The following is a 27,500-nucleotide window of genomic DNA, read 5'->3' as shown; positions in this document are numbered from 1 at the left end:
TCTCTCTCTCACCCAGACACTTCCTCTTCCCTTCTCGCCCCCAATCCCCACACAACCCTCATTCCCTTCTGTCTTTCTCCCAAAGATCTCTTGTCTCTCCTACCAACCTCGACATTCCACACCCTTCACTTCCTCTGCCACCTCTCTTTTCTCCTCCTTCCCATCTCCCTCCCTCCAACCCTTCTCCCTCTTCCTATAACACCACTTCTTCCTTCCCCTCTCCCCACTTCCACCACTTAACTTGACCTCTCTTTCATCCTCTCCTCTCTCTCTTTTTTTCTATCCACCCCTCTCTCTTCCTTCCACACCCTCCCTGTTCCTCTTCCTCTCTTTTCTCTTCTTTCTATACCTCTTCTCTTCTTCGTTCACCTCCTCTGTCTTCCTTTACCCCTATTTCTGTTCACGCCTCCCTTCCTCTCCTTCCTTACCTCGTATTTCCACTTGCTTCACTTCCTTCCCATCTCATTTCCTCCCTTCCCTCTCTCTTCATCCTTCCATTTCTTTGCTTTTCCCACACCGTCTCTACCTTCTTCATCTCTCTCTCTCTCTCTAATCCCCTCCTCTCACACCAAGCAATCTCTATTAATTTTCCAACTGACTTTTGACAGCTGTAGACGTCCACCCGAGAGAGAGAGAGAGAGAGAGAGAGAGAGAGAGAGAGAGAGAGAGAGAGAAGGGGCGAGGCAAAAGACAGACAAGAGAGAACGAGGGAGATCAGAGGACGAGGGAGAAGTGGGAGAGAAAAGGGAGGGAGGGGGGAGGAGGGAGAGGTCACCAGAGGGCTTTGAGAGCGAAAATAGATGAACTTGATTGGCCACGAGAGAGAGAGAGAGAGAGAGAGAGAGAGAGAGAGAGAGAGAGAGAGAGAGAGGATTACAGTCCACTCTATGTGATCTGGTCTCATTAAACTTACATTTATTCTAACTACATAAAAAAAAAGTAGTAATTAAGAATATGGCTCTCCCGCACCCGCTACACCCTCCGAAAAACCCACAGAAAAACATGAAAAAGCACCACCTTGTCGGAGTGAAAAATCTGGCGGGAATTATAAAGGAGAGGCACATACATGAATGGTACTAAAAACGACATCAATATTAATTTTCTTCTTACATATATTTACACATACACAGAGAAAGGCACACACACGGAGTTACACATATACATTTTTTTGAGGTCTGGCTTAATTTTTTCTTTCTTTTGATTCTTTTTCCTTCTTTTTTAAGCGTCAAGGAGCAAAGGCCATGGTGCTTTTATAAATTGCTTCCAAGGATTTCATCAAGGACTTGAAAGCTTGGTAATGCATTCTTCGTTGTGTTAAAATTGAGAGGTGGATGGTGATGATGAGATGAGGGGAGGTACACAATTTTATGAGGGGATGCATTACCTACCTACCTACCTATCATTCTACCTACCTACATACCTGTCTATCTACCTACCTACGTATCTGTCTATCTACCTACCTCAGCCACGATCTTATGGCAGTAGTTCGTAATTTCCGGAGGCCTGTTCCTTCTTGAGAGAGAGAGAGAGAGAGAGAGAGAGAGAGAGAGAGAGAGAGAGAGAGAGAGAGAGAGAGACCCCTTTAAAACCTGGACAAAGATAAAGTAAGAGAGAAAGAGTGTGTGTGTGTGAGAGGGTGAGACAGCCGTGATAGAGCAGTCCTGTGTATAAGAGGCATTGTAGAGAATGACAACACTAAGCAACAATACTGACTACTCCAGCTAAAACGAACAATACACCCAAGGATCAGTGTGTGTGTGTGTGTGTGTGTGTGTGTGTGTGTGTGTGTGTGTGTGTGTGTGTGTGTGTGTGTGTGTGTGTGTGTGTGTGTGTGTGTGTGTGTGTGTGTGTGTGTGTGTGTGTGTATCTTTTCCATCAAACGTCTACTCAATCTTTTCCCTTCTTCAGTCCCTCCCTTTTGCATCTCTCTCTCTCTCTCTCTCTCTCTCTCTCCTAAGCCCCGGGGGGGAGTGTACTTCAAAGGGTGCCCTGCGGGGTGAAAATTTACTGAAGGGCAGGTGGCGGATTCTCTTCTTCCTCTCCCCTCTTCCTTCCTTCCTCTCCCCTCTTCCTTCCTTCCTTCCTCTCCCATCCTCCTTCCTTCCTTCCTCCCTCTCTCATCTTCCTTGCTTCCTTCCTCCTCTCCAACATTCCTTTGCTTTCCCTCATCCCTTTTTTCTCTCTCTCACAACTTCTAGCTTTCTCTATGTTTTTATTTATTTTTCATTTCATACACTTCTCTTGCTTTTCATTCCCTCTTCTCTCTCATCTCCTTCCATCTTTCATTTTTTCCTTCATACTTCTTCTTTTATCTTTATTATTCCTCCTTACTTTTCCTTCTTTCTTTCAAATCGTCGTTTTTCATCGTCCTCCCTCTCCTTTCTTTACCCTTTTTCCATTTGTTTCTCGTCTTTTTGTTAGTTTCTTCTTTCCCCCCCCCCTCTCTCTCTCTCTCCGTTTTATCAGCTCTACCTCCCCCTTCCCCGTTCTTTCTTAGATATCTTTTCTTGCCTTATTCTTCATTCGTCCTTCTATTCTTCATCCAGTTTTAACCGCCTCTCCTTCCTCTTTCACTTCCCTTTGATTTCCATCCCTCTTCCTCTTTTTCTTCTTTTATTTTCCTTGTCCTGTCACTCTCAGCTGTTCAAGTTTTTCACCTCTTCACCTTCCTCACTCATTTTTCCTCCCTCTCCTTCCTTTAATTTCTTCTCTCTCTCCCTCTCTCTCTCTCTCTCTCTCTCTCTCTCTCTCTCTCTCTCTCTCTCTCTCTCGTCCCCTTCCTGTCCATTCGTCTACTCATTTTTATTTGTCTTTCCTTTTGTCTCAACTTCATCATCTTTTCTTCCTACTTCCTTTCCTTCTTTTCCTTCCTCTTTTGCCTGTGTCTCTTAATCTTCCTCCTCTCATCTTCCTCCCCTCTCCTTTCTTTCTCATTCCACTTCCTCCTCTCACTTTCCTCCTTTCTTTTACCTTTCAACCTTCCTCTTCCTCATTTTTTCTCACTGCGTTCTCTCTTCTTCCATCTTTTAGCTCTCCATCTTTCCTCTTCCATTTCCCTTTCTTATCTCACTCTTCCCAGTCTCTTCCAACTTCCCTCTTATTTCCGCTGTCACTTTCTTTTTTTCTTTCCGCTAGTCTTCCTCCTTTGATCTCCTTTCTCCCTCCTCCTTCCTTCCCTCTCCTTCCTTCCTTCCTTTTTCCCTTCTCCTATTACCTTCCGTCCGTCTTCCTTCTTCCTCCGTTACCTTCCGTTCTCCCTCCCTTTATCTCTTCTCCTTTGATCTTTCTTCCTTCTCCTTCCTTCCTTTGTCCCTTCTCCTTCCTTTACCTTCCATCCTTTGTCCCTTCTCTTTCCATTATCTTCTTTACTTTCTCCCTCCTTCTTTCTTTAACTTCATTTCTCCCTTCTCCTTCCTTCCTTCTTCCTTTAACCGCTTCGCTAAGATGACATTTATTTCATGGCTACCGGCAGGTACAGTACGTTACATACATATAAACCGGTGTGTGTGTATATATATATATATATATTCAGTTTACGGAGAATTTTACTCTCCCTCTCTCTCTAATCCTTCACCACCAGCCTTCTCTCGTAATCCGAGTAAAATTATCTACTGGGAGAAAAAGATAAGACATCATAGTACTTCAGGTTTTTCCCCCCTTCTTCCACATTTCTTCTTCCCTTTCTCCCGTTCCCTCCTTCTTTCCTTCCTTCGCCTTACGTTATCCTCTTTCCCTCCTCTCTTCTTCGTTTATTCTCCTTCCTTCCTCTGCTCTCCGTCCTTCTTCCCATCTTCTTCATTTATCCGTCCTCTTTCAGTTCATCTTTCTTCACCCCCTTTCCTTCTTTGTCAAAGCTTCTTCCTTTTTTCTCATTCATTTATCCTCCTCCCTCCCTCCCTCCCTTTCTCCTTGACTGTCCCTCCTTCCTCCCTTATTCTTCGTTAATCCTCCTTCCTCCTTCCCTTCTTCCACTACGGTTCCAAGTTTCTCCCTTCGACTTTCTTTACCCGCATCCTTTCCTCCTACATTCTCCCTTTACTCTCCTACCTTCCTTCCCTTAACAAACTCCTTCTTTCCTTCTTATTCCTTTACTTTCCTTCCTTCCACCTTCCGTTACTCTCCTTCCTTCCTCCCACCTTCTTCCTCTAATATCCTTCCTCCAACTCGTCTTTCTTTACTCTCCTCTCATGCTCACTCTTCTTTTTCTCCTCTCCTCCCATTCTCCCCGCTCCCTCCACACTCCTCCCTGCCCCTCCTCAAACTCCCACTCATCCCTTCCTCCTCTCTCCCCTCCCTAACCCTCGCCTCCCTACTTCCTCCCCTTCCCTTCTCTCCCTTGACTCTCTCATAAAACTTAATTCTCCCTTTCCTTTCCCCCACCTTCATTCTGCTCTTCCTCTCCCTCATGCCCTCCTCTCTCTTCTCATCTTCCTCTCCATATTCTACTCTCATTTCTCCCCTCTCTTCTCCTCTCTCCCTTCTTACGATCTCCTCACTCTTTTCTCTCCTCATTATCTCCTACCTCTTCTTCTCCCCCCCCCTCTCTCTTTCACTTCCATATCACCCTTGTCTTCTCTCTTCACTCTCTCACTTCTTTTCTTTCCTCTCTCCCTCACTTCCTCCCCTCTATCCATTCTTTTCTCTCTTCATGCCTTCCCTTCTGCCCTTTTCTTCCTGCCTTTCTCGTCTCGTCTTCCCTTTCCTCCCTTCATCTCCCATAAAAGCTAATCCTAAATCTCTCTCTCTCTCCTCCACTACATCACCCCCTCCTCTCATTCCCTACGTTTCCCCTATTCGATACTCCCCCCCCTCTCCCCCTCCAACTCCTTCCCTATTCCCTTCCCCTCCTTATGCTCTACTTCCCTCTCCTTACTTCTGTCATCTCATTCACTTCCTTTTCTCCTTTTTCGCCTTCATTTCCTCCCTAACCTATAACACTCATTCCCTCCCACTACTTTTCCCTCCTGTACCTTCTTTTCCACTCATCTCCGCCTATTCTCTCCCCTCCTCTCCTTCAATTTCTTTTCCTCCCATCTTCCCATTCGTCTTCATTTTCTCCTCTCCCCTTACCCCTCACTCTCTCCTCCACACTACTATCTCCCACCTTCCCTCCCTCCCAATTCTGTTCAGTTTCTTCCCGCCCTCTTTTCCTCCTCCTCACACAATTCCACTCTCCAATCTCATTCTTCTTCCTTCCTTCCTGCTTTCCTATCTTTGTCTCACACTCGGAATAAATACCTTACCTATATCCTACCCTACAACAAACTGAAAGAACTGACGGACTCGTTGCTGTTTGCTTTTTATATACTCTCCCTATGCCTTCACTCCTCCCTTTCCCACTCCCCTTACTCCCACCTCTCCACTATTCCCTTCGCTCCCTCTACCCTCCAAACTCTCGCGTTACTCCCTCTCATCCTCTACCCATAACTCGCTTTCCCTCCTTTCTCTACTCCCCTCACTCCCTGTCTCTCCTTCCTCCACTCCTCCAACTCCCACCCCATTCCATTTCATCCGTTTTTTCTCTAAGAGGCACAGTCCCTCGTCGGCATTTTTACTCCACTACCGACTCCCTCTCCTCCACAAAATCTCTTTATTCCCAGTTCCCTTCCCCCCACTCCCCCTTCCTTCCCTTTACCATCCCAAAAGGCGCAGTCCTTGGTCGGCAGCCTTTATTTCCACCACAGACCCCCCCCCCTCCCACATCCTGGTCTCTCACCCTCCCTCCCTCCCTCCCATAAAAGACAGTCCCCAGTCGGTATCTTTGCCCTCACCACAGATTCCCTCCCCTCTGACCTGTCCCCTCACGCCTTCCCCTCTACCCTACTACCTCCCTCCCCTTTCCTTCACATCTTCATCCCTTCTATCTTTCACCCCCCGCCCCCTTCCAGACCCCCTCCCTCTAGGTCAGCATCTTTATCCTCACCACAAATACCCTCCCTCATTCCCTTCTACACTGTCCCAACCCCCTACCCCATCCCCCTCTTTCCCAACTCCTCCCAAGCCCCACCTCAAAAAGTCACATCCCCCAGTCGCCACACATCCCTCCCTCCCTCTCTCTCCCATTACACAATCTCCTTATCGTCTCCCCATTCCCTCTGCTGTCCTCTCAATTCACCCTCTCCAACTCTTAAAAGCATGGTCCCCTGTTAGCATTTGTACCCTCACTACTAACCCTCTTTCCTCTGTCCTATCCCCCCACTCCCTTTCTTCTCTTTATTCCCTTCTTCTCTTCTCCTTCCCCATTTTACATCCCCCCTCCCCAGGTCGACAACCTCACCCTCACTACTGACTCCCCCCACTTCCCCTTCCCTCTCCTTCCAATCGTACTCCTCTCCAAGCCCCCATCCAGTTCTGGTCACCTTATCACAAAAAAAGGATAAAAGAAACATGAAAGAGTCCATCAAAGGGTGAAAAAAGATTATACCTAGATTGAGGAATAAACCATACGGGGAACGCTTAAATAAAACCATGAATCTCCTTACCTTAACTGAGCAGGTTACGAGGAGATTTAATTCAAATATTCAAAATATTCAAAGGACATGATAATATGGATGTCTATAAATATTTCACAACAGATCGGTCAACTATACAATAGGTAATGGTTATAAAATAACTGGCAAACGATTCCAGTCACATGAAGTTAAACATTTCTTGCTCAATAAACTTGTAGACCTATAGACAGTACTAACCTTTAAAAATCCCTATTATCCACATCTAGGTATGTTCGCTCCCGTGCATTTATATATGGACAGACAGACTGAGAGATATAATTATACAAAAATATAGACAAACAGATAAACAGACAGACAGAGATATATCGGTTTTTTCTTTTTTCTTTTTTTTTCTTTACAGTTCAAAATTGAGAGGACACAACCGCAAAACAACATCGCTACATAACTACTGACTTAATGTTACTTTCCTTTTCAGGTATATAGTGTGGAATATGAATTCCTTTTCCTCTTTCGTACGAAATTTCCATGACAGCTTTTCTACGCAGCATGGTGGTCCTTCTCAGCATTTTCTGTCAGCTTCGACTGGAGAGTTTGGTGGGTGGGGGGAGTCTTTCTGTTTTTCCATCCTTGTCTTTTAACTCACAGAATACTTTTGCTACTTATAACCTTTTCAAAAACAAACAGCAACGAAAGAACCAACAGGTTTCTTGCTGTTTGCTTTCTTTTGTTGTCCTTCGTAACTGTTTTCCATTATCTTATAAGGCAGTTCCCAGTCAACATTTATACCCTCACCACCGTTTCTTTTCCTGCTGCCTTCTCCCTTTACTACCACCTTCATTTCACATCCCCTCATCCCTACGCCCTCTCTCCCATCCAACCCCTGCCGCTCTTCCTTAAATGCCCCCTCCATCCCGTGGCATCTCTACCTTCACCACACTCACCATACCCTCTACCCTGCCCCCTCACTCACTCTCCATCCCTTCTATCCCATTCCCTCATTCCCCCTTTCTTCCTCCCCTCCCCCGCTCATCAACTTACTCTCCCTCCTCCCCCAAGAGCGTCGGCACCTTTACCCCACCTGAGACTCCTGACTGGGGATCACACACGTCCAAACAACCCCAAACAACACCCCACCCGGCGCCAAATGAGCAGCTCTAAAACACTCAAAACAAACAAACACATAAGCGCACACAGGGGGAAAAGACCTTAATCCAAGTACACGAGACAAAAGCACAAAGTGTAGTATCGTAGCACCTTTGTAGTACACACACACACACACACACACACACACACAAACGGCACCGCAGTCCAAATCGGAGCCAAACAGATTAAAACCCCGGAAAAGCACATCCAATCATAACCTACACTACACCAACCCAACCACTGCAAATCAAACTCACACAACAGCAGTTCGTATCCTGTGGCTGGACTGTGCTGCCGGGTTATGGGGCCTGACGTGATTACAGTCATGGGTCCCTGCTGGCCACTATACCCTACCGCACAGTCACAGTCCAAAGTGAGCCTCCAATTCCACTGGGTCTACTTTGCACTTACGACGTATCCCCTACTTCCCTCCCTGACGCATCATACGGAGGAGAACCATCTACGACACTCTCCTCCCTGAAGCATCATATCACAGAGACATTTTCCACCCTCACGCATCACATCAAACAGACACTTTCCTCCCAGACGCACCATATCAAAGAGCATCATCTGCGGGCAAAGAAACATACCCTGCCTCTCTCAGTTTAGGAATACTTAGCCAGCAGCGTACAGTAACATGCAGAAGACGTGAAATATTAGGTGAAATCTTGTCCCCAACCGTATCGTACCCTGAGGACGGCGGCACACACAAAGCCCTGGCACACCCAAACACACGCCAAACACACACAAACATCCACCAAACACATATGTGCCCACTCATACTCCAATGAATATCACTCGACACATTTATGAGACACTGCATAAACTTTTTTTAACGCCTCTCCACTGTCACGTCTTTTTACATTTCATTTCTTGATACCTACTGACGATTTCACTCAGCTAAGGGGACTTCTCGAACTACAACAATTGTGTGTGTGTGTGTGTGTGTGTGTGTGTGTGTGTGTGTGTGTGTAAACTTGAAAACAATCCTGCTGGTGGATCTTCATATGTAGATGGGTAGGTTGGTGGGCAGATGGATGGAGTGGGTGGATAGATTTGTGGGTGGGTAGATTTTTGGGTGGACAGATGGTTGAGAGAGAGGGCTGGACAGGTGGGGCTGGCAGAGTGGACGGGGTGGAGTGGGGTTGGCTGGGCATGAATTGATGCTGGATGAATGGGTGGACTTTGTGGGTGAGTGGACTGATGTGTGGCTTCTCAGAGAACTGGCAGGAAGCGCAGGAGACGGAAGTTCCTAGTTATTCACAATACCACCGAGAATTTACTTACGCTGGATATAACAAACCTCCATGATTTGATGGGTGTGCACATAAGTTAAAATATTATAGTACATTTCCTACCCAGGACATATCATACATAACAAAGAATACAACAGATTATAACGATATACTGATGTAGGTGAGGAAGCTTACTGTTGTTGATAATACGGGCTTAATAGATACTCCCTCCTTGTTGCCAGGAATTGAAGCTATTATAGACAAATTAAACCACCTCATCCTGGAACTTTGCCACACACAATGCAATCTAAGGTCAGAAGGAACTCTATATACAACCCAAAATCAAGTGACAGTCGAACAACACTGTTAACACTATCATTAGGTAGAACAGTACACAGGTAACTGGAGCAATACATCAGGAATGGATGCACAAGCAACAATCTATTATCGTAACTGTATAATACTCATCATTCAAGTAAACATATACGGTAAATTACAATCGTGTCATTACTGCTACTGTATAACATTCATCCCTTTATGGCACTAACGTGTAAACCTTTTCAGCATAATGTATCTTTTAAATGAATTATTATTAATGTTATATTATTATCAAGCTTTGCCACATAGGCTAAATGATGAAGCTTCTTGCTTTGGTCGGTATTATTCTTATTTTTATTATTATTATTATGTCTTCGTACTTTTTTCTTCGATCTTGATGATATTACACACGAAGGTACCCTAGGGTAACCCAAGTCCTTGAGCCAAATATAAATGACCTTGACCTATTTTTGAAGGCGATATACTCACTATTCTAAAAATTGTAATCTGAAACTGAAATATCTCAGAAACTAATTGAGATACAGCAATCTGGTTGAAAATCCAATGAGAAAAATGTTTGCTGAATAATTTTGGCTTTATATTCTGCCATTTAGCCTAGTGGAAAGTATCGAATGCAAATATACTCGTTATTTTCTTTGCAACACGTTTTTGAGAAAACCACAAAACCTTTAAACCTGTAACTTTCAAGATATATAGCTGTGGTCCCTCTTATAATCTCAAAGGAGTATGGTTACAGTTAAGCATACAGTTAGCCAGTTACTGACACAAACGTAAAATTTACACATGCGTTCTTCAACATCTTTGTCTTCAGATCTTGTTGATATTACACAAGAAGTTACTTTAGGGTCTTCAGAACTTGTTTATAATACACATACCTTATTTACCATAATTACTTATGGCAAAGCTTCCATACTAGTTATTATTATTATTATTATTATTATTATTATTATTATAACATCAACTACTACAACTACTGCTGCTGTTGCCTGTTGCTGTCAAAGACATCAAAATAAAACTTAAAAACACCCAAGCAAAAACATACAAGAGACAAACAGAATACTACTGCTTGTTTTCAAACGTCCACTCCTACAGAACTGCGCTTACATCAGGGTGTACACAAACACCACAATCACCAGACAACACAGAGTCACGCCCAAACACATCACCCGAACACACAAGTATGACTCAATCACTTTTTGCTCTCTCTCTCTCTCTATCTATCTATCTATCTATCTATCTATCTATCTATCTCTCACACACACACACACAAACCTTTTAGTACGATAACATACTCTGGGTAGTGGTAGTCGATATTATGCAGCTGACGAAACCTTTCATAAGAAAGAATTTTAAAACACCCTAGAAAAAAACTCAACAATATTAACTCAAAGGATTTCGTCAACAATTAATTCAAGCATACTAATAAAATGTCGTTCCCGCTGGCTTAGGAGGTTGACCAGCACCTCTTCCCCAGCAATCTATCATTCATATCACAATTTAATTCCATCAGTCCAATGACACATACCTCCTAAAGGTTTTATTCAACTCGGGATAGTTTCAGTACTGAGGGAGTTACTGAAAGCTATATCTAAACCGTTTAAATCAAAATCTATCCGAAACTGCATAAAATCATGTACAAATATGATTAGTGGTGGGTGGTGGCGACCATCATCCCATCCACTCACTTGATGTAGTGCTGCCTACTTCTTCCTTAGCCATTATCATTCTTTTTCTGTGCCTGCCCTCCTCTCTTCCTATTTCTCCCATCTTTCCTGTCACTTCTTATTGCTTTTCTTTCCTTTACAGGTGGCTTCACACTGAGTGACAAGCCAAATGGTTTCCTGTAAGCCAAGAAACCACTTACAACGCTGGGAGGTAACCATATAACCATACCATACGCGTTCAATACGTGTCAACAAGTGGGTTGGTGGAGGGTTAATGCCCCTCCCCGTAAAACAAATAACTCAAAGTCAAATGGCCACCCCTTCCGGGAGTATGGCGTCTGGCAATAGACAGATAAAGAGATAGACATATATGATGAATAAAATGAAAAATACGCCATCGGACTGACTTCTGGGTAGAAGATACGACAGAGAAAACATCGCAAACAGCTGTATTACTCACAGTTCGGTGGTGTCGTCGGGAATGTGTGGGGGTACGTGTGTGAAGCCCCTGTCCCTGCAGTCCACGATACCCTCAGAACACCGGCACGACTCAGGGCACATCTGCGGCGACGGGCACGCACCGCTCTCCTCGCGACGACCACCACCTGTACAAGGAGAGAGAAAAAATCATTTAGGATTAGGGGCCTCACAAATACAACAAAGCGAGACGTAGGTATTGTTAGTTACTCTGGAAAAATACACATTCATCCAAGCGCTCTCCTTAATTTATCGTTCAGTTCTAAATATTTCGTTGTCAGGACTTGGGATAAATGTTCAATGACTCCAAGCGGGTCATTTAAGGCAGGCAGTCAATTTTCTTGGGTGGAAGAAGACTTAGGATTAGTGCCTATCCATTAAACAAGGGTCATTTAGGGGGAACTTTACTGTCCCAATCTTCCCCTACACTACGACCCGCAATCAGGTGTCACATCCAGGTCCCCAAATATGCAGCTGGGTATACAAGAACGAAAGGGAAACAAACCTGCATTAACAACAACTTGAACACCCCTTTACCTGAGAATTACCAACTTTGCATTATATTTCAACTAACATTACACAACTTTACTACGCTCAAGAGAAACCTAGGCCACCAAAAACGAAAAAAAAAAAAAAAATCAATTAACCTTTCTGCCTGGGAGTTACCGACTTTGCATTTTATTTCGGGAAACCACACGCGATTTTAAAATGCTCAAGAAAAATATGCAACGCCAAAAATTTTTAATACTATCACGCTTAACCCATTCAGACCGAGAACGTCTTTTAAAATTCTGTTCTACCTAACATCAGATTAATTTATTTAGCTTACGAGACGCCCCTGGTAGTGACGGGATTAATGAAGGCTGTATCTAACCCCTCTAAGAGCCTGAAATGTCTCTCTGAAGCTGAATAAAATCGTCTGTATATAGCATAAAATAAAATAAAAAATACACCATAAAGGAGGAGTTAATGTTTTGGTCGAGAATTAACTTTCCATCCTATTCCAGCTTTCGACGGATGATTTGATTCAGCTCGTAAAAACTCACCGCAACGAATGGGTTATTATGAGAGAGAGAGAGAGAGAGAGAGAGAGAGAGAGAGAGAGAATAGTGTCGTTCGTGGAATAGGTGTATTGGTGTGTGTGGGGAGGGATGTATATTTGTGATGAGGGTAGGGGGACATACCAGGGGGTTATGTGTGTGAGGGAGAATAGTTGTATGTGGCTTGGGGACATAGCCTACTTGGAAGACAGGTATGTGAAGGAGTAGGTGGCATGGGTGAGGGAGTAGGCGTCCTGGGTGGAGAGCCAGGTAAGGTGTGGTGAGTGAGGTGATTGTGAGGGAGGAGGTTGACATTTACTGCGACAACAGATTTTTACTGCACAATTGTTTCCTGCTTTATTTAATATAGGGAGGAGCTCTAGTAGTGATGGGATAAGAGAAAGCCATATCTGACCCCATTCCCGGGTGAACGGTCCATCCTAGGCCAAGTAACGTCGTCTGGAGGGAGCGATAATGAAATACGTACAGAATCATTGAACAGATGCGGGACTATATAGGGCTCTGCTGAAAGGAGGCATGATACGGGGCTTCCACAGAATGAAGTACCTTGCGTGAAAATCCTTATGGGGCATCGCTAGTAAACCACCTGACGTGCGAATATCCTTAGGTGTGACAGACTGACCAGGCCACTTCTAGAGATCTATGAAAAACGGTACTGAGTCTAAAAGGTCAATACATGGTTGGGGTGGACAGCTGGAGCCGAGACAGGATTAGAAGGGTGAGAAGAGGAGAGAATGGGAGTAGATGCAGGTGTGGAATGAATTATTGAAGAAGCACGACGGGTGGTGGAGGGGAGCAGCAAATTCCTCTGTGTGTGTGTGTGTGTGTGTGTGTGTGTGTGTGTGTGTGTGTGTGTGTGTGTGTGTGTGTGTGTGTGTGTGTGTGTGTGTGTGTGTGTGTGTGTGTGTGTGTGTGTGTGTGTGTGTGTGTGTGTGTGTGTGTGTGTGTGTGTGTGTGTGTGTGTGTGTGTGTGTGTGTGTGTGTGTGTGTGTGTGTGTGTGTGTGTGTGTGTGTGTGTGTGTGTGTGTGTGTGTGTGTGTGTGTGTGTGTGTGTGTGTGTGTGTGTGTGTGTGTGTGTGTGTGTGTGTGTGTGTGTGTGTGTGTGTGTGTGTGTGTGTGTGTGTGTGTGTGTGTGTGTGTGTGTGTGTGTGTGTGTGTGTGTGTGTGTGTGTGTGTGTGTGTGTGTGTGTGTGTGTGTGTGTGTGTGTGTGTGTGTGTGTGTGTGTGTAGAAACAGGTGTGACGCAGACAACTGTGGGACTGAAATAATGAATCTCTCTCTCTCTAAGCTTCGACCCCCACCTGTGCGGCAAGATTGGGTTGGCTAGACAGGTGTGTGTGTGAGAGACAGGTGTGAAAGGGTCAGGTGGGGGAATCTGGACAATGCGAATACCTGTCTTCCTCTTCTTATGAGAGAGAGAGAGAGAGAGGGAATGTCAGAGGTAGACGGACATGGAAGAGCAGCGTATGGATGAACACAGGCATGGAAGACAAATCAAAGAGAAAGGCCAATATGGAAGGATGAAGCAAAAGTAAGAAAAGGAGGCAGATGCGACAGAAACAGATGTGCGAACAGGAGGACAAAGAAGACAGGTGCTGGGTGACGACAGACTAGGAACTGGAAGGAAATACTTGGTGCATCTGTATAGGAGGTTGGGACAAGTGTAGGTGGAATAGAATATGGGAGGGAACGATGAGTGAAGAGGAACAGGTCTGAACGGTAGGGAGGCACGTAGGAGGCAAGGGTAGGGACAGGTGTGTGGGATGCAAGGCAGGTGTGTTTGAAACAAATATACAGCAAAGCTTCCTTTACATATCCTCTGACCTAAAAGCGGGTAACACTAAAAGAAAAACTGCAAAATATATTCGTCAACATCCACCTCAACAATGAATGGACACGGTAACTGCATAAAATCTACAACTTTTTATTAAACTCAGAGGACTGGGTAGGCAACTCAGTTTTAACAGTCACCCATTTTTAGACAAGAGAGCACCTCAAGGAGCGGCCCAGACGCCCAGTCAGTCACACCCAAAGGTTTTTCACAGATAACGTGCTTCTCCTAGCGAAATTCCATAAGGCGCTTCCGTTCAGCTCTCTAACGATATTCACTAGAGCGAAGCCTCATACAATGCTTCACTTCAGCAAAGACACATATGGTCCCGTATCAACCAAGAACTTTCTTGTCTTCACATTCTAGGAAGTAATGGTCTAATTATACGAGTCCTTCATCAGGTAGTTATAGCTTATACATTACTTTCTCAACACCAGTACTGTACACAGTAGGTGAGCTAATAGTTCTATGAGGTACGACAGCCTACTCGAGCCCCTTCCTAGATAAGTAAAAGTAACATCAAGACGTCAATGGCAGTCTTGTGAGGTCACGGCAGATGCACACAAACGATAACTAGAGGGGCACTCAGTGGAGCGCATCTCTGACAAGGGCAACATAATTTCCAAACCACTCTTCATAATGGGTTAGTTAGGTTTTCTCATCATTGATTAGGGTTTCGCAAAAAGTTTTTTCCGGATCCAGAATCTGTAATACGATCCGGACAGGTCTCAAAAGTTAACTGATTGTTCCCTGGGACATGGGCTATCTACCCACCAAATTTGGTCCAAATATCCCTTTTAGTTTTGAGTAATCCTGTAAACAGACACAAAAACTAACAAACATCGGTCCCAAAAGTTAATCGATTGTTCCCTGGGACATGGGCTATCTGGTCCAATTCTCTTAGTTTTTGAGTAATCCTGCTATCAAACAAACAAACAAACACATGAAACTCCCACAGGCAGAGCGCTTGCCGAATGGATTTTCTTCCCCTCACTCCCTCTTCCCACAGGCAGAGTGCTTGCAGGGTGGATCCGACCGTCTGCTTAGTTTTCACCGGCGTGTGGACAATACAGCGCTTGCCGGATGGATCCAATTGTCTGCTTAGTTTTCACCGACACGTAGGCAGTAATTTAACGAAATTTTTCGCGCTGAGTTTCCAAGCACAGGATGGGTTTAGGATGCTAAAAATCCCACTGCCAGGTTCGCCAGACGTTTCTTTTCAATTTGTTAAAAAAAAAAAAAAAAAAAAAATCGAGATTAGAAATCTGAAAAAAATGGTGCCTGGGCCGGCCACTGGGTCCCGGCGATTACCGGACCCACGGCCATTGAGGGGTTTTAACCTCCCATCCAGAGCAGGGACTTTGACAGTTTGTGATGAAAAACGCTAAGCTTACAGGGTTTATAGATATCTACCATCTGATTTGTTTTTCAGAACGATTGGCGCAAAGTTGACCTGAAGAAAGGCAGGCAAACAGACAGACAGACAAACGTAAGGGACTGACCAACATGCCTGCCTAATCTTTCGATTCCAGCATGCAACAAACAAGGTGAAAACATATTCTCTTTGTCGGAGAGAACAAGGAGTAGTACACACCAACTAAAGATTGCTGATATCCCCACGAGAGGACAGGATGGTTTCTACACAGCATCAGTACACTGACATACTTCAGTGCAAATTGCCATGATGGCTGATCACTGGACAAACAAGACCACAGGATCCCCAAATCTAGTGTCGTTTGACATTCGACCCGTTGAATCCTTTTACACGCCCTAGATAAAAAATGAAAAAGGTGTCTTGGGGTAATTTTGTCCAAGGAGGAATTGCACTAAGTTTGAAGAGAAATGGTGAATAAGTAATGTCGCCAAACTGAAGAGTGTTTGGAAGAATACAGATGAAAGAAACTAAGTAAATACAATATGGTCTCCACCACAGAATGAAGACCATAACAAAGCTTTTAATCACTAATACTGTATACTTTATGTCAGGATGGCTATGGACAGAGTAGTTATGTATGTGCTACATATATGTCGTGAACACACACACACACTCTCATATAGCCTATATATCTATATCTATCTATCTATCTATATATATATATATATATATATATATATATATATATATATATGTGTGTGTGTGTGTGTGTGTGTGTGTGTGTGTGTGTATGAAAAGAAAGAAAGGAATGAAGAATGAGGTGTCGTGTGAAAATAGTGCGGGATGGTCAAGAGGCGTTAGTGATGGTTGGAGGTAAAAAGGGGGCCATGTGGTAAGATGGGGGAGGAGAGGTATGAGAGGGAGATAGGGAGAGGGGGGTGGGAGATCTGGGATGGATGGAACGAGGAGGGAAGGAAGGAGGAGGGAAGAGGCCTGGGAAGGATAGAGGTGGGAGAGAAATAAGTTAGAATGATAAAAGAGGGGAGAAACGCGTGGCGAGTCAGAAAGTGTATAGTCCACGGGTGGGGAACTTTTCTCCTATTATGGGCCATTAGGATATTTTTAAGATCATTCGCGGGCCATACAAAATAATCAACTTAAAATCAACTGTAGCCCAGTACATTATATACATACATATATATATATATATATATATATATATATATATATATATATATATATATATATATATATATAATTTACATATATTCGTTCATGAGTTTATGAAATTGTATTTATGAATTGCCTCGAGGGCCTGATCAAATGGTCTTACGGGCCTTATACGACCCGGAGGCCGGACATCCCCCACCCCTGCTGTATAAGATGGGGCGAGGGGTGAGGGTGGAGAGGCATAAGGTAGAGAGGTATGGGGAAGAAATGGGTAGAAATACATGTGAAAGAAACAAACGAGAAGTACTAGTGTGGGACACGTAGGAAATAGAGGGAGGAAGATAGAGGAGTGAGGAACAGAAGAAGGAACCTTAAAGAAGGTGGGTGAATGAGGCACTGGGAGGGAGATAAAATGGTGCTGGATACGAGCGATAAAAACTAAAACAGAGAGAGAGAGAGAGAGAGAGAGAGAGAGAGAATCCATAAAACTGCGTCCCCGTGCCGTCTACAACCAGATATAAACACGTGTTGAGAGACGCTGCCGGTAAACACATCACAGCACCACCACCATCACAGCACCACCAACACCATCATCACAACACCAGCATCACCATCACACCACCACCACATCACCACCATCAGCACAACAACAACAATACCACCACCACCACAATAAGAACGCCATCATCACAACACCACCACCATCATCACATCACCACCATCACAGTAACACCACCACAACAACAAAAACGCCATCATCACAACACCACCGCCATCATCACAGCACCACCACCACAACCTCCCCACCACAGCACCACCACCACACCCCCAATACAACACCAACACCACAACTACCACCATCATAACACCACCTCTACCACCACCACTATCACAAAACCATCACTACTACCACCACCTTCACTACGCTGTATTCACCCAACTCACAAGCCTGCCATCGTATTTACCAAGGATATTAACCCGTTGCCTTGGTACACAATCTCCATGGCAACGGGCTATTGGTAGAAATGGTTTAGGTTTTCTCCCTTTTTTACTATTTACTCGCTTTTGGTTGTGGCATGAATGGTATGAAGAGGAAGATAAAATAAACAAAAATGCTAAATACTACTTACTTAAATATAGTGGAAGGCACATGGAATTCGTAGCAACTTTACATTAGAGGTAAATTTTACACGGTACAACATAACATCATCATCTATGTTATTTACCGGTATATCCTTTCAAATTCAACATAATTCTTGGCAATAATATGCAAGAGGTTATAGAGGAATAATGTGCAGAATAAACAGCAATGGAGAAGATGTTAGGAAATCAGTGAACCCCTTTGCAATACTACCATGAATTTGAAGAACGTTTATGAATATGGTTGCTGAAGCCTGAAGGTGTTCTTATGCAAGGAGGTGGATGGCTCATATTAATAACAGGATATGAAGGCCAGCTGTCGTGTCTACACCTTCGATAATTCACGTATTTGGCTTTATATACGAAAACTGCTTGAAATGAACAGCAAGTTTATAAAGAGGTAAGAAAAAAAAAATCCCTCGGCCCGATTACGTAATTTTTTAATATTCTTGCTGCCTTGAGATGATTTTTTCCAATTTGATCAGATTATCTGCACTGAAAGGGTTAATGAAGGCTGTATCCAACGCCTCCAATTCAAATCTCTATCCTATGCTAAACTGAAATGTCAAGCAAGAATAAGATCTGAAAGACATCAACTGAGTGAAACGGTTAAACATATGTACCGGTGCGTCGTTAGAAATGAAAAATGAAACTCAAAGGGAGTGCTATAGAGATACCACCAACGCTGCACACTGCCAGCGCCAGTTCTGTTCACTCTCACCCCGCCATTGGTGAGAATTGTGTGGTTCTGCTCGGATAATTCCTTGGAGTACCGGTTTGTGGGCATGTCAGGTGTGCAGAAGCCGGTCACCAAAATCCTACACACATTTAATTAGTGCTTTAAGGGTCTTGCAGGGTGGCTGATGCATGTGGCGAGGAATATCACTCTATCATTGGAAAAGTGACCCGACCCCACTAACCACTTTGAAACAGGGGTATAAGTGTGGAAGGCTTTGGAATGTAAGGCGAAAAATGCACGTGGAAATGTCTTGTTGAAATGGCTCTGCTTTTTAGAGCGTCTACATGCCATCCAGGGAACTACAACCGGGTGCCTTGTGAGAATACTCCTACTTGAAAGGAGTACTACTGCTTAAATGTCCGCACCCTTATGGAATCACACCTAGTTCAAGAAGACTGGAAAAGCACACTCTTCCTTCCACCACAGGCTCCATTCCGCAGATAGCCCATGGTACATACCGGCAAAGTAAACAACTAAACAAATATCCCACACCCGGCCACGTACCAATTTACCTTTTATCTTAATTAGACACTAACAAAGATAACCAGCATGTAAACTGTGGTGGTGAACGTTGTGTATATTGCCGGCACATCAATACACCCCTCACGTCACCGCATAACATCTCACCAGCAGCCAATCACTACAACGGTATCAGCTTCCAAATTGATACTCTCACTCTCCCGCCTCCTGCTTCCGTGCCTGCTTGCTCAATCACTTGCTCACTTTCGCTCACAATCTTTCATTACGGCGGTTCACTGGCTCACTTTTCAATCTATCCTCCAAACAGGTTAACGGACTTATTCCTTTATTCATCGTCTCGTACAGTATTTCACTCACAATCTCTCTCTCTTTCTCTCTCTCTCTCTCTCTCTCTCTCTCTCTCCTTCGTCTCAATTTTACGCACAGCTGTGGAAAAATATCGTTCCACATTTAGTCGAACAATTACGAAACTCAAACACAATATTTTGAAAAGCATGCTGAGCTCCAAATTACATCACCTGTTTTCGAAAGGTATTGTTCATTAGTCTCGTTATTTATCGCCAGGAAGATCAATATTTACCGTTCGCATAAATGTTCTTTTCTTCATTCCCTTCTTCTTTTTTTTTACACATTACCAACTTCATTCCCTCGTACCCACTTTCAGTTTCATTCTTTTTCGCTCAAATTCGCTCCCTCATTCCATCATTCGCTGATCTTCAATTTCGTTCACTTATAAAAGCACTTTACTCACCTCCATTTTCACTCACACATTCCTGCATTCACTCACCACTCCGTCATACCTTTAATTTCAATTACCGGTACTTATATAAGCTTTCATTCGCTATCCTATTTCATTCACCTTCATTTCATTCACACAAGCATTCATTCACTCAGACAATTATTCACTCATCTTCATATTCATTCACTTACTCAAACATTCACTCATTCATCCACCTTCAATTGCATTAACTTACTCAAACATTCACTCATTCATCCATCTTCAACTGCATTCACTCATTCAAACATTCACTCATTCATCCAACTTCAATTGCATTCACCTTCTCAATCATTCATGCATTCATCCACCATCAATTGCATTCACTAACTCAAACATTCATTCATTCATCCACTCACTGACACATATCGCCTTCAATTTCACTCACTCATTCACTCTCACCAGCACACCTAGTCTCGCAAACATTCACTCATTCATCCACTCACTGACACTTATTGCCTTCAAATTCACTCACTCACTCACCTAATCTCGCCCCCAATCAGCAGCCACAATTCACTCACTCACTCACCTAATCTCGCCCCCAATCACCAACCACAATTCACTCACTCACTCACCTCATCTCGCCCCCAATCAGCAGCCACAATTCACTCACTCACTCACCTCATCTTGCCCCCAATCACCAACCACAATTCACTCACTCACTCACCTCATCTCGCCCCCAATCACCAGCCACACCATCACCTGCAGGAGCGCCAAACCGCCTTGCGCCATCCGAGAGGGGAAGTGAGAGCAATAACACACCTATTTCATCAACGCTTAAGGTCACAGGTTACAGTATGCAGGTTACAAACATCACTCTGACCTGCACTCATTACAGCCACGTACGATAGATACATGACCAGGATAGATACATGACTACTTCATGTACAGTCATTACAAGTACGATAGATGCACGGCTTTACTCACCTATCACTATGAGCAAACACGATACAATACATGGCAACCTACCCGTTCATTACAGCCAGGTACGATAGATATATGACTTACGATAGACAGGTTGATACACATGACAACTCATCAGATCATTAAGCAAGACGATTCATGCCCTCACCCATCTAGCATTACAAGCACGTACGATAGACGGGCTACAGGAATACAGTATATCTACCCACTCATCCCCTGCATGTGCGATAGATACAAAATTTATCTATTAACTACACGCACGATAGATATCTGAATTGCACATGATAGATAAATCTCTTCACCTACAGATAGCAGCCCCACAGTGTTCGACATCAACTAAAAATTATAATCCCTGTTAAATATCCCAGTGTTTGCTACCGAAGCCACCAATCCTTTCAACCATCAATCACCGAACTCCCTCAATCCAATGACGTATTTGGTCATTTTATTCTTACCTCCAGACGATTTTAGACAGATGATCTCTTGTACTAAACTGGAGATAACCTTCCAGTTCCTGAAATCTATCCAAAGTCGAAGAAAACCGTCTAGAGATAGCAAGAAACACGTGACTGGATTGAAGGGTTTAAGCCCGAGAACGTCATTTTCATACTCTGTTTTAGCTAACGTAATCTCAGGCCAATTTATTAACGCATGGAGACTCCCCTGCCGTAGTGAAAAGGTTAGTGAAAGTCGTGTCTAACCTCCCTCAGTTAGGAAGGTCTCTCCAAAGCGGAAAATAAGCGCTTGGAGATGGCAAAGGGAAAATATAAAAAACACCATAATTTTGAAACGGCGCACAACTACATCATCGTGACATCAACCTAACTGTTCTCTCATCAATGCAATCTTCGGTGTTTGTTCATCCAACCAGCCCAAGGACGTTACTTTTTATATCATTCCTTCTACCAAATGAGTATTCTGTTTAGCTCTGGAACAACCTTTAGCGGCAGCAGCAGGCTCCTCTGATACGCAGGTTGTAGCAGCTCTTTCCCTGCTGTCCAACATCCCCCTTTCGGAAATCAGGAAGGGGACTGGGGGAGCTTTATTGTGAAATGAGGTACATGGAGATTGTTTCTAACCATTTCAGTGACACAGATTCCCCACAAATTCTGTAAAATCATCTGCAGACAGCCAGACTAAGGAGCAAAAGAAGATCTCGGGCTGAAAGGGTTAAGGTCGCCGAACTTAGAATTCTGATCACCGCTGCCTATAAAGCTCTGTGATCACCGCGCGATACCAATGAACGTAAATCTCGCTAATGTGACTTGCACCGCCAAATACAGGCAGGTAAGAGGCGCAGCAACGCAAAGTGCATCAGTGCCCCCTAAAACAACTTACTGAGAGAGAGAGAGAGAGAGAGACAGAGACAGAAAGGGAGGGAGGGAGGGAGGTTTTGTGTGTGTGTGTGTGTGTGTGTTCAGCTCTTGACTAGACAATCCGTACCTTTGGGCCCAGTAGTCTTCACACACACACACACACACACACACACACACACACACACACACACACACACACATACACCAAGAGATGGGGCCTCACACCTTCACTTGTCACCACTTGGGCACCAATACCAAGCCCTCTATTTTGATATATGCTAATGCTATCCACTCAGCACTGACGGGGAGTTTTGATGACAAGTCGGTGAGTCTTGTGGAAGTGCAGGTTTTAACAAACTACAAAAGAGTACAAGGAAAAGCGATGAACAACAGCCTTAGCCTACTCGTCCCTTCCAGGCTCTTTGCTGGAGAAATCTATGTCTGCGATATCTTTTATATAACTGAAAAGGACAGTACAGCAAGAAAGCTCCACCTGTCCACCCAGTTATCTGGTCAACGCCGGCAAGAAAAAGTACGAAGGATCATCATGCAGCACTGGAAAACTAGTCATCCCAATTTCACAGGAAAAGATGAAAGGGAAACTATATTTCAATCTGTAAGGGAAAAGTAACATGAACTGCATAACGGAGCTATGATATTCCTGGATTCTCCATAATCTAATTAAAAAATAAAAATCAGGTTTTTCAGTTCTTTATCAGTGACCACTTTCAGCTGGGTATTGAGAGTTAGATTTCTATTCATGCCATTTTTTATTACTGAACTGCAGGGAATCGCATTCTTAGATAATATGTTCCATTTATTTAAAGCTCTTCTGAACATCATGTGCTTTGGTTCCTATGACTGGAAACGCTTGCTAATAATTTTATAACCATTACCTGGACCAGTCTATTGTGAAGTACTTATCACCTGCCATATTACCGTCATCAATTGAAAATCTTATAAAGGCTACCATACTTGCATCAGTTCCTCTCGTAGTCTGTACTTTGATAAATTAAACTAACTAAACTCTTCAAAACGTTCATGTTCTTCATTTGGGTATCATATTTGTCACCCATCACGGCAGATGTTCTAAGTTATCCATATATTTTTGTAATACAGAAATGAAAACTGAACACAGTACCCCAGAGATGCGCATGCTAAGGAGCTGCACAAAGATTATATTTTCTTTAATAAATTCGAATGTTCTGTCGTTGCATTCAATTCACACAACAGATTCGCTAGGTTTCGTTATTCCTTCGTGTACTGTCGACGTGGTTTTACATTATCCGACATGAGTGCTCCTAAATATTGCTCCTGATTTATAATCTGGAGTTAATATTCATAATGCGATTAACTCTTTTTTTTTTCACCAAATAGTTAGGACTGTGCATATATCAGCAACGAAATCCATCAGTCATATATGTATATAAACAGCTTATCAAAATCTTCGGATCTTCCGTCTTTGCACAGGTGTATCAACTTCGTTACCGATTTTTGTATCAGCAAATCTGGACATTTTACAATACAGACTTATTATCATTCAAATAAATTAGAAACTGAAGGGGACACAAAGACTTACGCTTGTAGCACTCCACCTGTAACATACACTTTGATTCTTTTCTATTACTTATTCATATTTACGTTCTGTACACCAATTACCAATCCATTTTGGTGCAATGCCTCTGCGACATGCGTTTAATGCTTCTCAGGAACTCTTCCGTGCGAAACTCTATTCAATGCCTTCTCAAAACACCTGGCAGATTACACCGACGGATTTGGCTTTATGATACAGAACAACAAAGCCTCTGTAATAAATTAGGAGATTGGTAAGATATGATACAGTGTTCCCTAATCCATGCTGTAAGTCTAATTAGATTACATTGTTCTTTGTGTCTGACTACTAACATCCCCAAACCAATATCAACCATTCCTTAGGGCCAAAATTCCACTCCTCTACTATTTTATCACCTGCTACTCATTACTGTCACCTGCTGCCCTCGTCACCAGCCTTAGAGACCATCAGTGCCCCTTGGTACCTTTGTCAATGCACCTACAATGCGTCACAGCCACCAGGGTACAATGTTCAAGGTAAAACACAGTGTCACATTATGTCACCCACTACACCATCAACGTCACCAACCACTTTCATCAACGTTACCCAGTGTTTTCACCAACGCCACGTACCATCTCCATCAACGTCACCTACCACCTTCATCAATGTCGTCACCGTCACCTATTACCGTCATCAGTGTCCCCTGGCGGTGTGTTGAATGTGTGTTGCGGTGCCATCAACCACCAGACCACTGACCCCACTACCACTACCGGTGCGCCATAAATCCCCACTCACCTGTGCCACTAATTACAGGGGATACAGCCAAAGAAAGGTGGGCGGGGGTACAAGGGAGAGGGGGGATACGAGTAGTGATAGGAGCACAAGGAGAGACAAGAAAGGAGGGAGGGATACAAGAAGGATGAGAAAAAGAAGGGTACAGGGGGAGGGAGGAGAGGTAAAGGAGAGAGAGGATGGGTACAAGTGACTGGGGGAGGTGTGCATGGAGAGAGAAAGGGAGGGACGGAGGGAGAAAGGGAGGGAAGAGGTACGGTACAAATACAGGCAGACAGAGGAGTACAAGAACTAAGAGGGAGGGAGGAAGGGAGGGCTACAAAGAGTGGAAAGATGGAGGGAGGGAAGGAAGTAAGGATAAAGGAGAGTGTAAGGAAGGGTAAGTGAAGAGAAAGAGGGAGTACAAGGAGAGAGATGAAGGAATGTACGGTAGAGATAAGGAGGGAGATGGGAGGTCGGCCGCTGAGGGAGAGAATGAGGGATGGGTAAGGAGGTACGGCAGAAGGAGACAGAGGGAATGAGAGGGTTATATGGCAATAGAGGAGACGCACGCACGCACGCACACATAGAGAGAGAGAGAGAGAGAGAGAGAGAGCCGTACCTTACACGGAGAGGGATGGGAGGGGGGAGAGAAGCGCGAAATCTATCAACCATCCCTGTATCTCCCTCTCTCTCTCTCTCTCTTTGTACCCTTCCTCTTCCTGATACAAAAAGGCCGAAGCGTAGGTTACAGAGAGGGAGATTGAAAGGGGAGGGGGAGGAGGACGGGAACAGAACTACAGCAAATGGAAGAATGAAGAGGAAAAAAGTACAGCAAATGGAAAGAAGAAGAGGAAAAGATGGATAGGAAGAGGAGAAAAGAGGGATAGGAAGAGGAGAAAAGAGGGATAGGAAGAGGAGGAAAAGAGGGATGGGAAGAAAGGGAAAAGAGGAAGACGGGGAAAAAGAGGGATAGGAAGAGGAGGAAAAAGGGGGATAGGAAGAGAGGGGAAAAGGGGATAGGAAGACGGGGAAAAAGAGGGATTGGAAGAGGAGGAAAAAGAGGGACTGGAAGAGGGGAGAAAAAGGGATAAGGAGAGGGGGGGGAAAGAGGGATTGGAAAAGAAAGGCGCAGAGAACGAAAAGGGAGGACAACAGTGAAGACAGAGGAAGGAAAAAGGGAGATAGGTGAATAGGAAAAACAGGAGGATAGAGAGACGAAAAAGGGGAGGAAAATATGGGAGCAGGGGGGGGGTGAGGGGAGAATAAAAAGGAAGATGGGGGAAGGATGATAGAAAGAAGGAAGGAAGGAGTAGGGGGAAGAAATGATGAATGGGGAGGCTGAGGGAAGAAATGGAGGAGTAGGAGTAGGCTGGAGAAGAGAAAGAAGAGAAAAGAGAGGAGGGAGGAGAGAGGAAAGAAAAGGAAAGAAAGCAAGGAGGAGAGGACAGAGAAAAGGAAGAGGGAAGGGAGAAGAGGAGAGGCAAAAGAAATGTGGATGGCAGGGAAGGAAGGAGGAGATGGGAACACTAGGAAAGAGGAGCAGTGAGAAGAGAGAGAATTAGCCTGAGGAAAATGGGAAGGGGGAGAGGGAAGGAGATTAGAGGGAAGAGCGGATGGAAGAAGAGGGGGCGAGAGGGGGAGAAGAGGAAGGAGGGGGGGGAGAATGAATAAAGGATGTGTGTGTGTGTGTGTGTGTGTGTGTGTGTGTGTGTGTGTGTGTGTGTGTGTGTGTGTGTGAGAGAGAGAGAGAGAGACCATCACTCAGGCTTAGCACAGTGAACAAAGAATCACACAGAGGGGGATTTAAATGCCTGTGTCGCCTACATAACACCTCAGGTACTGATTAATTCACGGGACTACTGAGGGTACCGAGTGGTGTAAGTAGGAGTGTAAGTAGCGTAAGTACCATAGCAGAAGTGTAAGTAGAAGTGTAAGTAAAAGAGTAGCAGTGGTAGTAATTGTAGGTACCACGTCAGCAAAAGTTAATAAATGAGAGTAACAATATCAGTACCAATCAGTAATAGGCAAAGGAGTGCAGGTAAGTATCAGAATCAGTATTAGTCTACCACACCCGTCTCAGTATCAGTCCCACACCACAACCACCGCAGTACCACAACAAAGGCGATGCAGCAGTTTAAGTATCAATAAACAGCAAACAGTAGCAGCTCAATATCTACGGCATACAACTGCAATATTCAAACAGTATCAAGAGTAAGTAGCTCCCGGGAAAATTACACCAGTTTCAGTGTAAGTAGCACAGTAACAAACCAACATTAGTGTATGAGACAGTAATAGTCAGGAGCAACGTACTCGTAAGTATGAGACAGCTGCAGTGTAAGTACCGGATAGTACAAGAGAGTAGCAATATCTGTGCCTGCCAGTAGCTGTGTAAGTATGAGGCGGCAGCAGACATTTACAGTGTATGAGAACAGCATCGGAATAGTGAAGAAGCATCAGTGTAAGTATGCAATAGTAGCAGACACGCAGTATAAGTATAAAGCAGTAGCTGTGTAAGTATAAGGCAGTAGCAGACAGTGGCAGTGTAGGTATGAGGCAATAGCTGTGTGCGTATAAAACAGTAGCAGACAGTAGCAGGGAAGAGGCACTTGCAGAGAGAATGTAAGCAGGAAGCAGCAGCAGTGTTAGTAGCAGCCAGTAGCAGTGTACGTACCAGCCGGGGTGAAAACGGTAGCAGCAGCAAAAAATTAAATACCTCATAGATCAGGGTCTTTTTTTTTTTTTTTTTTTTTAGAAAGTTGAAATTGTTTAATATTTGCATACAAAGTACAGCATGTCTGGGGCAGCGAGCCAGCCTGGTGGTACAAGATACTAATGTTATACACCACCATACACCACAGCACCAGCTTCACACACACACACACACACACACACACACACACACACACACACACACACACACACACAGGAACAGAAATAGCCCAAAGCTCATAAATACAAGAAGAGCATGGAATAATAAGACACTATGAGAGAGAGAGAGAAAGAGAGAGAGAGAGTACATAAAAAAAAAAAACATCAATATGAGGTAGAAGGAA

At 44.0% G+C, this 27,500-nt stretch overlaps 1 protein-coding gene across 1 annotated transcript in view; it reads right to left on the bottom strand.

The window, feature by feature from the left end:
* sli (slit guidance ligand) overlaps window positions 1–27,500 on the bottom strand; it is a 545,686-nt gene that overhangs the window by 457,226 nt on the left and 60,960 nt on the right. The window contains 1 exon segment of the mRNA XM_080286150.1: window positions 11,294–11,438. Coding sequence (XP_080142276.1) covers window positions 11,294–11,438 — 145 coding nt within the window.

This window comes from Coenobita brevimanus, chromosome 110 (assembly GCF_032717465.1).
Source record: "Coenobita brevimanus isolate Jiangsu-jjx chromosome 110, ASM3271746v2, whole genome shotgun sequence".
Taxonomy (NCBI): domain Eukaryota; kingdom Metazoa; phylum Arthropoda; class Malacostraca; order Decapoda; family Coenobitidae; genus Coenobita; species Coenobita brevimanus.
The sequence above is the reverse complement of the archived record's forward strand: the minus strand, read 5'-3'. Positions and strand labels throughout refer to the sequence as shown.